At 39.9% G+C, this 12303-nt stretch overlaps 2 protein-coding genes across 13 annotated transcripts in view; one reads left to right on the top strand and one right to left on the bottom strand.

The window, feature by feature from the left end:
• The window catches only part of ABCE1 (ATP binding cassette subfamily E member 1), a 31687-nt gene extending 30314 nt beyond the window's left edge, over window positions 1–1373 (bottom strand). Inside the window, exon 1 of one of the 2 annotated variants that reach the window (XM_054486731.2) lies at window positions 433–1373. The gene's annotated coding sequence lies outside the window, so the exon portion shown is untranslated. The remainder of the gene's footprint in view (window positions 1–432) is intronic. The other variant, XM_054486730.2, reaches the window with a different exon arrangement.
• Window positions 625–12303, top strand: part of ANAPC10 (anaphase promoting complex subunit 10) — a 203368-nt gene continuing 191689 nt past the window's right edge. For 5 of the 11 annotated variants that reach the window (XR_008502342.2, XR_008502341.2, XM_054486735.2 and 2 more), the window contains exons 1-2: window positions 626–767; window positions 2778–2904. Coding sequence is in view for 9 of the 11 variants with exons in the window: in XM_054486735.2 (XP_054342710.1) it covers window positions 2790–2904 (115 nt within the window). In the remaining 2 variants the exon portion in view is untranslated. Of the gene's footprint in view, window positions 768–845; window positions 1199–1327; window positions 1396–2777; window positions 2905–12303 lie in introns of those variants that run through there. The other 6 variants (XM_054486733.2, XM_054486739.2, XM_063664148.1 and 3 more) reach the window with 5 other exon arrangements.

The raw sequence follows: 12303 nt of genomic DNA, 5'->3' as shown, positions 1-12303 counted from the left end.
ACTTCCTACAACCAAATACGCACATGTGACAATATATCCATTTTAGGGTACTGGAGGAGTGTGGGGGTACTACAGAGTGCTGTAAGTTCTAAAGGTGCCTTCCTCTCCAGCAGGTTTAGCTTCAGGGCTGGAGTGGGGTAAAGGGGGAGTGGAGACTACGGCATCTAGGTACATTCTCGAAGTCCCTCGCGGGTGTGGCAGGCAACAGCGGCGACAGCCGGGTCGGCTGGAGGTGAAGACCGAGGCGCCCCCAAGCTCTCGGCGTCGCCCGCGCTCCATCAGTTCCAGCTGTCCCGCAGGAGCCGCTGCCACGCGCTGCTGCTGTCTCCGCCACCTAAGGCCTAACCAAAGGCTCTCGGAGAACGTCCCTACAGTCTTTCCAACCTGGCAGATGGCAGCTAACAGCCAAACCTCTCCGGGCTATTCACGTACCTGGAGAAAACGATCCCCTTGCGGAGGGGAGCACAGATGCCAAATCAGCTCTTGCCTTCACTTTTCAGCCACACAGCGTGTTCTCACGGCCACCGGCCAAAATGGCGGTGCCCAGCCGCCGCTCGCGCGAGCCATAGGACGTAGTGCGCGCGCGCGACATAGAGCGCGAGGCGGAACCCTGGAGGTAGGTAGGGAGATATGACGTCATTGTGCTGCGACCTTTGTTTAACGCCGTTGGCGAAGCCAGGCTGTCCTAGGAAGCCGAGTGGGAGTGGCACGGAGCTGCTGGAGGTCCTGAGAACCTGAGTTTCGGCAAGCAACCAGGTCTGGAAACTGTGAGTGTGTGGGCTTTTCTCCGACGTCGAGCGTGGTCCTAGCGTAAACAGATGCATTCGCCTCTCCGGTTTCAATCTTTTTTTACGTTCGCGCTTTCCTCAAGGCCGGTGGGTCAGGAGTGGAGCCTTAGTCATTCTAACGCTAGAGGTGTCAGTAGGGCCAACAGAGTCTGGTCCCTGCACGGCTTGCTGTTGCGCGCTCTCCTAGGCCTCAACTTCCTCTCAACTGTGTGGTCAGTTCAGGCCGGGAATCCAATCTTTTCCGAGCTCCATATTTTATCCACTTGGTGGCGTCCAGTCCCAAGTCCGGCAGTTGAATTCCGCCCTAAAGATGGGCTTTATTTCTATCGTTTTTTAGATAACAGGACATTCAGTTAGTAATGATGGTTGCAGGTTGAATACTCTCGCCCTAGAGCTCACCTAACTTGCAGGCAAGTGACAAATAACTAGTTCATGACTGAACCTATTCATCTGTTTATTCATTCAGTAAATTACTTATTGAGCATTTAAGCCTCAGGCCTTGCCAAAGTTTACAGTCCGTTGTCTCTGCCGTTATTTAGTGAGTATCAAGTGCTTGTGTGCCGATTAGAGAACAACTTCGGATACAATGGGAGGTGTCAAGGAAACGGTATGCAGAACTATTGCACCTATTTTGAATAGCATGTATAACAATGTTCAGTAGCAGTAACTGCGCTACCAAAGCAGTTTTACATATTGTTCACGATCCAATATTGAAGTGTTTTTTCACATATGAATAGAGTTAGTAAAATTAACAAAAGATGTGAAAGATGAGGTCAACCTTTTTAGAATGGGCAAGTTATTCACTTCAAAATCTTGAAGCCATTTTCCTGACCCTATCTTCTATGGTAAGAGCATATGTAAGTGAACTTTTAACATTTTTTTTATTTTTGTGTTTTTTGGGACAGAGTCTTGCTCAGTTACCCAGGCTGGAGTGCAGTGGCACGATCTCGGCTCACTGCAACCTCCGCCTCCCAGTTCAGGTGATCCTCCTGTCTCAGCCCCCCTGGGACTACAGGTGTGTGCCGCCACACCAGGCTGATTTTTTTGGAATTTTTTTAGAGTCAAGGTTTCACCGTATTCCAGGCTGGTCTCGAACTCCTGGGCTCAAGCAATCCACCTGCCTCGGCCTCCCAAACTGCTGGGATTACAGGTGTGAGCCACCGGGCTGGGTCTTAAATAAAACTTTTGACAGCTAGAGGGCAGGTGTCACTGTTCTCTGCATTACTCAATGAATATTTAAAATGAGGATCTTAGTGGGGCGATGGGCTCACACCTGTAATCTCAGCTACTTGGGAGGCTGAGGTGGGAGGATCGCTTGAAGCAAGGTGTTCAAGACCAGCCTGGGTAACATAGCTAGATCCTGTCTCTAAAAAAAAAGAAATAAAGTAAATAAAATGAGGATCAATATTTATATATTCCTAGAATAAAAGTATTTCAGTCTGACTTTTCTAGGGCTAAAAGTCATTTGAATTTTCAGCCATAGAAGTATAGAACTGCATAGCATTGTAGAATTAAAAATCATCAAGTGAACCTCTTTGACAGGAGAGGAAATAAAGCCCAGACCTACTCAAAGTCTAGGCTAATTAAAGGAGATACTGAAGCCAAAATTTTGATTCTGTGCTCTTTTGACTACTATAGCTCACTGCTTTGCATATCTGGTCATACGAAACAAAACCTGAACTCCTAAGATTTTTATTTATTTAAAAATAGAGATGGGGTCTTGCCATGTTGTCCAGGCTGGTCTTGAACTCCTGGGCTCACATGATCCTCCTGTCTCAGCCTCCCAAAGTGTTGGGATTACAGGTGTGAGCCACCATGCCCAGCCCCTAAGATTTAAATTATAGTGATTTAATTATATTAACTGTATTCTTCAGAATAAATGATTAATATCAGGGTGTATGAGTTCCATTAAATTTTTCTTGGTAAAAACCTTTTGTAGAAAGATGCCCACTTCCTGATACAATGTGTGCATTCTTGTTTTCTACATAGAATATTTTAAAAATGACTACACCAAACAAGACACCTCCTGGTGCTGACCCCAAGCAGTTGGAAAGGACTGGAACAGTACGGGAAATTGGGTCACAAGCTGTTTGGTCACTCTCATCTTGCAAACCAGGTAAAAACAAACAAACAAAAAAGCTGTTGGAAATAGTCACTTGCAGTTTCCTCGTACAGTCATCTCCCCTTATCCCAGGGGATACATTCCAGGACTCCCAGTGGATGCCTAAAACCATGGATAGTACTGAACCCTTTCTATATTAATACTATGTTTTTTCCTATACATAAATACCTGTGATAAAGTGTAATTTATAAATTAGGCACAGTAAGAGATTAACAATAATTAATAATAAAATAGAACAATTATAACAATAGAAGTAATGAAGTAATAAAAGTTTTGTGAAAGTGGTCTCTCTCGCTCTCAAAATATTGTATTGTACCCTTCCTCCTGCAATGATGTGAGAGATAAAATGTCTATGTGATGAGAGCGAGTGAGGTGAAGAATATAGGTGTTGTGATGTAGTGTTAGGCTACTATTAACCTTCTGACAATACTTCAGAAGGAGGAGCATCTGCTTCTGGTGATTCTGGATCATCAAGCCATGATGATGTTGATGATTGGATATCAGGAGCAGATGATGTTGATGGCTAACGGTCAGGTAGTATACACAGTGTGGATATGCTGGACAAAGTGATGATTTATGTCTTGGGTGGGATGGAGCAGGATGGTGAGAAATTTCTTCACACTACTCAGACAGTACACAGTTTAAAACTTACCAATTGTTTATTTCTGGAATTTTCCTTTTAATATTTTGAACCATGATTTACCAAGGGTAACTGAAACTGCGGAGATGAAACTGCAGATAAAGATACTACTGTACACTGGTCTGATTTTAATATTCCTTTTGTTTAGATGCTTTATTTTAATTCTAATGCACTGGATTTTTTTTATCTTATATCTCTGTCCAATTTCTTTACTATTCCCTAGTTAGATTTATCTACATATGTCATAAGGTCTTCTCTTTTCCTCCTCTATCTCTGCTATGATTCAGTTGTTATTTAGGTTTTTTTTTGGTCGTTTCTCTCAATTGGATAAATGAGTGATAACATACACCAAAATACTTTCCTTTTACTCTTTGTTGGGATAGAATTCTTGGGTGGCGGTCCTTTTCTCTCAAAAATTTATGAATGCTCTTTCACTATCTTCTTTTGCCATGTTGTGGGTATAAAGGCCTATGCCTACCTCTCTTTTTTTTTTTCCTAAGTAACTTGTTTTTTTTTTTTTTTTTTTTGGGAAGCGTCTAAGGTTTTTCTCTTTATTCTTGAGTTCATGGCATTTGCCAGGATATCTTTTCTCACCCTTGTAACCCATAATTTGATAGGCAGTTTTCACCTGCAGGCTCAAGCTTGGAGAAATTTCTTTAGCTTGAGGAACTTCATAATGTTATTAGTTTAGTAGTCATCTTTCTTTCAGAAACTTATTATTTGCACATTACGACTCCTGTATCCATCCTCTCAACCAAGCCTCTTCTGTTTCCCCTCAAGGTTCCCTTCTCTGTCTTTCTATGAGCACTTTATTGAGGTATAATTTACATACTATAAAACTTATCCTTTTCAGGTGTACAGTTCTATGAATTTTACAGACATGTACAGTCATATAAGCAGCATTATAATCAAATATATAACATTGCCATCATCCCACAAAGTTCCCTCATGTCTCTTTATGGTCAGTCTTCTGGGCCTTTCCAAGCCCCTGACAGCTCAGTTTTGGGTCCCTTTGGTTTCACCTTTCCCAGAATGCCATTATAAATACTGTATGTAGCTTATTGGGTCTAGTGTCTTTCATTTAGCATAATTCACTTGTGGGTTTTGCTGTGGCACATATCTGTAGTTTGTTCCTTTTTATTGTTGATTACTGTTCCACAATATGGGTGTACCAGTTTGTTTATCCATTCACCAGATTTGTAGTAGCTAGCTTTCAAAATGGTCCCCAGTTATCCTTGCCTTCTGGTATTCATGCCCTTCTGTGGACCCCTTCCAGATTGTGTCAGGATTGGTCTCTGGGACCAGTAGAATAAGGCAAAACTGATGGTATATGACTTTTGAAACTAGGTTGTAAAAGACATTGTGTCCATTATTTCTTCAATTATTTATTTTGCCTTGTTCCTTCTCTATTATCTTTCTAAGAATCTGAGAATCTAATTATACGTATGCTAGACCATTTGGTATTATCCCACAGCTTTTGGGTACTCTATTTTTTTTCACTTTTTTTTAGTTGTGTTTCAATTTGGGTATTTTTCATTGGCCTGTCTTCAAATCTGCTGCATTCATCTTTGGCTTTATTGAATATACTGATAATTCTGCCTAAGAAATTTTTCATCTGTGATATTATATTTTTTATTTGTAGCTCTTCCATTTGACTCTTAGAGTTTTCATTGAACTCTAAGAGTTCAATGAAATTCCTATCTGTTAACACATTTCATCTACCTTTCTAGGTTTTTTTTTTTTTTTTTTTTTTAACATCTTAGTCATAGTTATAGTTATTTAAGATTCCTGTCTGGTAGTTCCAACAACTGGGTCATGTCTGGGTCTGTTTCTGTTTATGATAATTCTGTTTCTCTTTTTGTTTGTCATTTTTTTTGAGTGCCAAATATGTGCAGATTAGTAGATACTGAGATAAATAGTTTTTACACCTTGAAATGGATGCTTTTTTTCTATCATTTGTCCTTTATTGTGGGATTTGCATTAGTTGGGAATTGAGCTGAGTTTGAGTTTTGTTCTGCTATGGTTATCTTCAGTGTCTCACAGGCTTCAAATTCCTCTAAAGATGCCCTGTGCTTATTGTGAGACCATTGTGCCAGAGACGTTTTCTTATTTTTCTATGTAATAGTTCCACTCCAGTTTTCCTGTGCTTTGGTGCACACTTGTACTACAGAGGGTGCCTCTCGCCATGCTCTTGCCCCACCTCCAGCTGTAGAATACTGTGTTTCGTTACTCAGTTCAGGGTATGAGAGGCAGGTTAGTTCTCTGTTTTCCTAGTGCAGCTGCAGTCTTAGGTAGGCTGTATGTGCCTGGCCTCAGCATTTTGGCCCCTCCTATTCATGACAGCCTTGTATCTGTGGCTGGTCTTTTGTGGAAGAGAGTTTTCTGCCTCACTCTGAGAAAGGACTGCTGTTTGCCCCTCTCTCAGGTATGGAGAGTTTTTTCTTTTACTCATCTTTCAGCAAGGATGGATTGTATTTGTGTCCTGGGGTCAACAGGGTTGATTCTCCTCCTACAGCAGCTTAAGTCCTTTCCTCTATGGGAGAGAAGGGTTTGGAAGGAGGGTGGAACTTTTTGCTTTCCTTCACTGGTGGTCAGTCCCCTCCTCTGTGTCTGTAGCATTGACTTAGGCTGTTTAGTCTCTTGCCCTCTCCCAATCTTTATGTGTAAAGTGAGGGCCCTTGCAAAAGAGTCTGAGAGTCAGTGTGAATTCACCTTGTGTTTGGGGCTCTCAGTGTTGCTGTACTATTATGCTAGCCTGCATTTGGTCTTTGTCAAATTATTAAAGTTATACTTGGTTTCTTCTTATGTGTTTATTTGGTCTCTGTTCCTTCCTCCTATGCTCTACCACAGTTGGGACAATCTGTAATCTTTTTTCTCCTGGGAATGAGGGCTGCCCCATTCCTGGATTTCAGGCTGTCTGGTAGGAGTTTGTAGTTTATCCAGCTTTTTCTTGTTGTTTGGATGGAGGTGATTTTTTAAAATTTAAGTTTAAGTTCTGGGGTACACGTGTAGGATGTGCAGGTTTGTGATGTAGATAAATGTGTCCCATGGTGATTTGCTGCACCTATCAACTTATCACATAGGTATTAAGCCCAGCATGCATTAACTATTTTTCCTAATGCTCTCCCTCCCCCTACCCCGTCCAGACAGGCCGTAGTGTGTGATGTTCCCCTCCCTGTGTCCATTTGTTCTCATTGTTTAGCTCCCACTTATAAGGGAGAACATGTGGTGTTTGGTTTTCTGTTCCTGTGTTAGTTTGCTGAGGATAATGGCTTCCAGCTCCTGGAAGGGAGAGGCAGGGTGGTTTTCTGTTTTCCTAGTGCAGCAGCAGTCTTAGGTAGGCCGTATGTGCCTGGCCTCAGCATTTTGGCCCCTCCTATTCAAGACAGCCTTGTATCTGTGGCTGGTCTTTTGTGGTCTTTTGTCCAAGTCCTTGCAAAGGACATTATCTCATTCCTTTTTATGGCTGGATAGTACTCCACGTGTTTACAGTGTTGGTGGGAACGTAAATTAGTTCAACCATTGTAGAAGACAGTGTGGCAAGTCTTCAAAGATGTAGAACCAGAAATACCATTTGACTCAGCAATCCCATCACTGGGTATATACCCAAAAGAATATAAATTATTCTATTACAAAGATACATGCATGTGTATGTTCATTGCAGCACTATTCGTAATAGCAAAGATGTGGAATCAACCCAAACGCCCATCAGTGATAGACTGAATAAAGAAAATGTGGTACATATACACTATGGAATACTGTAGTGGTGATTTCCCCCTCCCCCAGTTTTTTAAAAGCTTTTCCAGCTTTCTTTTAGGTTCTTTGGAATTCCTTAATATCCATTATCGTATCAAATATTCCTGTAAATATGATTAAATTGAACATCTTTCACTGTTTGATCTGTTAGTATGACTAGACTGGTGCCATATTGTGTCAGTAATGAGATACAAATCAGTGCTAGTTGAACTCCTTTGGTAAAGTTTACCTTCCTTGGTAAACTAGCACTGATTCATACCTCATTGCTAACACAATATCGCACCAGTCACTGGTTTGAAGAGAGTGACACATGTCACCAGTTTCCTGAAGATGCCTCACTGCTCTGACATCTTGGAGGTGCAGAAGAGATCAATAGTTATTGCTACTAGAGGAGTGGCAGGATCACTTAAAAATGTGTTGAGTATGAAATTCATGAAGTTCATTAGTGCAATGTCATATGTCTTACTTCATGTGATTTTGAACTTTGAGTCCATCAGTGTAATATCATTATATGATTAGCACTTTACATATTAAGAATGACTACTCTTTATAAGCAGGAAACTGCATGAGAAAGTGATTGCTCGATCTTTGCTTCTCTAGGGTCAGATATTTTTCAGTTTAAGTCAGGAGATAGTTGCTGAGATTTGTAACTCAAATTTGTTAGAGATTGAAGGACAAAAAAGACACAATCCTTACTGTCAAGGACTTCACAATTTAGTGGAGGAAGTGTAGCTTTAAACTATTACTACATAATGTAATAATTAATAACTTTTATTTAGTGCTTACTAAGTGATAGTTTCTGTTCTAAGAACTTTACATGCGTAAAATAACCAGTTATCTCAGTAAGGTTTCAAAAGTTATATGAAGTTGTACTATTTCTTTTACCATTTTCCAAATGAGGAAACTAGTACAGAAAGATTAAGTAATTTGACAAAGATCACATGATAAGCAGGAAATTCTAGAATTCAAGACAGACTCCATTACACAATACTGCTTTCCACTAAGTATGGGCTCAGTGTAGAACTAGCCCAAAGAAGAAAGTGATTTACTTTGCTTGAAATGATCATGGAAGTCTTCATGGAGATGATGCTTATTCTGTATGATGAAGCAAGAATAGGATTTCACTAAGGACATAAAAGCAAGGGAAATGGGACAGTTAGCCCTCCATATCTATAGTTTCTAATTTCATGGATTCAACTAACTGAAGGTTGAAAATAGTTGGAAAAAACCCACAAAAAAATAACAATACAACAACAAAAATAACACAAATAGAAAAACAACACTGTACAACTTTTTACATATTTACATTATATTAGGTATTATAAGTAATCTAGAGATGATTTGAATATACAAGAGGAGCCATTTTAAATAAGGTACTTGTGCATCAGTGGATTTCGTTAACCACAGAGGTCCTGGTACCAATCCTTGTTGGATGCCAAGAAATGATAATATGTGCAGAGGTATACAGCTTAAACAAAACATGGCTTAGTGAATTAATTTCATGTAGTAAATGAGACTAGGACATAGGGAAATGGCATATGTGAAGCTATATAGTTAGGTAGAAGCCTGGTTATAGAGGACTTTATTAAACTTCATACTTTACTGTATAGATAATATGAGCAGTTGAAAAGGTAAGTAACAGAGTAAAACAATCAGTGTTTGTTCATATTTGAGAAGTGTGGAGGATGGATTGAAGTGAGGCAAGATTAGACGTAAAAAGGAAATTGGGAGACGCGATAAATCAGATAGGAAGTAACATAAAGGAGAATTTTAAGAAATTTTCAAAATGTTAATATCAGTCTTTGGGAGATACAGATTTACTTGCCTGCTACAGCATGGTAGGTGGCACATGGCTTTACAAAAATCTTTTTGTATCTTTGGGAAATAATGGTTCAATATTTCATTCAGATTAAAGCTGGAATGTGTTTAGTAGATTCAGCTTAGTTGAACACACACCACAAAACAATTCAGCACAATTGTTAGTCTCTACCTAAGAGACTGGAAAAACAAAAGAACAAATTTGTCTTATGACTGCTACCATATAATAGGGTCTTTTAAAACAATTTAATCATTTCATAAGCACCAAATTAATCTAATGTTGAAAAACAAATTTAGGGGAAAAATAGGTACATCTGCTATGCTTAACTCTATATTTGATACAAAGAAAGGATTCAGTATGGCTGTATTTTGTGAACATCTTACAGGGCTTATATGCTATTTGTTCCCTGTTTTTTTTTTTGAAGACATTGAGTTAATTTTGAGAAGGTTAATGGGATGTTGTAAATTATGTTTTTCTTAAAATACTCACTAAATTTTTATTGAAGTTCATGCTATAACTGACAATTATGACCTTTGAGTTAAAGGATTTCTGAGTTGAATAGTGATATTTGCTTTGCAGAAAATAAGACAGCAATATAATAGAAAGTAACTTTAAGTGGGAGGCTACATTAGTTTGTGGGATTATGGAAGGCCTCTTTTATAAGTGAAATTTGCACAGAGACATGAATGTTAAGAATTCATTGTGCAAAGATTTCAGAGAAGAACTTTCTTGACACCAGGAAGTTAGTTCAAAGGCTCTGAGTTAGTTGATTTGGCATTTTAGAGGTTCAGAAAGAAGGCTATAGGGGTTGGAGAGCAGTGAGTAAGGAGGAGAAATGGTAAAGTGGATTGCAAATGTAATTAGACATGGTGGGACAGATTATATGAACTCTCGTAGGCCCTGAAAAAGAGTATTGATTTTAAGTACAAAGGGAAACCACTGGAGGTGTTAAGCAGGAGAGGAAGATGATCTGATACAGAATTTTTAAAAGATCACTGTGTCCACTGTGGATAATGGTTGGTAGTGGCATAATGGTGAACACCAATGGAGGAAATGGTGTTATAGTAATTTATGATGTTGATTTGGACTAGGCTTAAGAGCTGTTGATATGGAAAGAAATGATGGCTTTGGGATATATTTTTAGAGGTGGAATAAATACGATTCATGGGAGGAAACCTTCAGAGTGACCTTTCTGGCAGAACAACTCATACTGTTTCCTGAGTTGAGAAAGGAGGAGGGAGTGGAGGGAGTAAATAGATTTTGGGTCGAAAAATAAATAATTTGATTTATATATGTAAATTTTGAGATGCCTAATTATTTTTCTAGTTGAAATGTTTAGTAAGCAATTGACTGTAGAGGCTGGGAGCTCTGCTTGAAGTTCTGGGTTGGAGATACAAATTTGAAGGTCATCAGTGTGCCAATGATATTCTAAGGGAACTGGACTAACTCACCTAGGGAGAGAATTTAGAGAAAAGAATAAAGCTTTGGGACACTTGAAGATGAAGAGATCTGGCAGAGTAGTGAAGGAGGTGTCAACAAAGGATGCTAAGAAGTGGCTAGTGAGCTAGGAGGAAAACCAGGAGAGTGAGAAATCGTGGATAGAAGTCAAGAGGAAACAAGTGTTTCAGGAAGTTAGTTAATTCTTCATTTCTCTTTTATTTTTATTCTTTGAGGTGGAGTCTCACTCTGTTGCCCAGGCTGGAGTGCAGTGGTGCGATCTCAGCTCACTGCAACCTCCACCTCCTGGGTTCAAGTGATTCTCCTGCCTTAGCCTCCCAGGTAGCTAAGATTGTAGGTGCGCACCACCACACTCAGCTAAATTTTTTTATTTTTAGTTTAGACAGGGTTTCACCATGTTGGCCAGGCTGGTCTCAAACACTTGACCTCAAGTGATCCGCCCGCCTCAGTCTCCCAAAATGCTGGGATTATGGTCATGAGTCATTGCGCCTGGCCTCATCTCTTTATTGTTGTACTAATACTTCATATTATTTATTTGCTTAAATCTATCAGTGCTGTCCATTAGAACTCAGTGCACCATGCAGTGAGGTAACCACTAGCTACATGAAACTATTGAACATTTGAAATGTTACTACTGTTACTGAGGAACCAAATTTTTAATTTTACTTAGTTTAAATGTATATGGCCACAGTGTAGGTCTAGTGCATGATATAGATGAACTTCTCTGCAGAGACCATTTGTTATCTATCTTTAGGTCTTCATAGTTAAGACATTTGCCTCAGTTAAAATAGCCCCTTAGCAGAGCCTAAGGAGGTTGCAGCTGCAGTGAGCTGTGATCGTACCACTATACTCCAGCCAGGGCAACAGAATGAGACCCTGTCTCAAAAAAAAAACAAAACAAAACCAGCCCCTTAGCAAATGTTAAAGTAGTTGTGTTAATAGATATGCTTGAAAGGAAAGTGACTGTTTTATTCATAAAGGCAGTCTAAGCTTAGCTGCTCAAATATGTCTCTAGTGGTATTGTGTTAGTGCTCTTGCTCCACTAATGCTGCTTAACAAACAACCCTAGTCTCTCAGTGGCATGATCAGCCAAATTTACTTTGTGCTTTGGTGATGGCTCGGCTTTAGGCTGTGAGTCAGGTTCAAGTCTGCTCCATTTGTCCAGGCATATTCTCTTAGTGGAGTGCAGAGCATTCAGAAGACCAAGCCAGACTTTCAAGCACATTTACAGCCTCTGCTTGTGTCACAGTCTATTGACTGAAGTAAGTCATGATTTAGCCCCAATATTGACTGGAGTGCAGAATCGTATTCCTCCCATGGAGAGTGGGGAGAGAAGCATGAATATTTACCAAACAATAACAATAATCATAGATGAATACTGATTTTCTTTTCTTTAGGGCAGTTGTTCTCACCAGGGGATGCTTTTACCCTCCAGGGTACAAAGTCTGGAGATATTTTTGATTGTTGTGATTACTGGGGACATGAGGGTGGGGGGAGTTGGGGAGTTGGGGGAGTGTTTTTATTGGCATCTAGTGGGTAGAGCCCAGGGATACAGTGAAATACCTTTCAATGCACAGGACACTCCCCGTACCAAACAAAGAATTATTCAGTCCAAAATATCAGTAGTGCCATGATTGAGAAACCTTGCCTTAGAGGAGTAATTCTAACATTTTAGCATGCGTCAGAATCACCTAGAGGATTTATTAAAACATAAACTCTC

Source organism: Pongo pygmaeus, chromosome 3 (genome assembly GCF_028885625.2).
Source record: "Pongo pygmaeus isolate AG05252 chromosome 3, NHGRI_mPonPyg2-v2.0_pri, whole genome shotgun sequence".
In the NCBI taxonomy this organism is placed as follows: domain Eukaryota; kingdom Metazoa; phylum Chordata; class Mammalia; order Primates; family Hominidae; genus Pongo; species Pongo pygmaeus.
The sequence above is the reverse complement of the archived record's forward strand: the minus strand, read 5'-3'. Positions and strand labels throughout refer to the sequence as shown.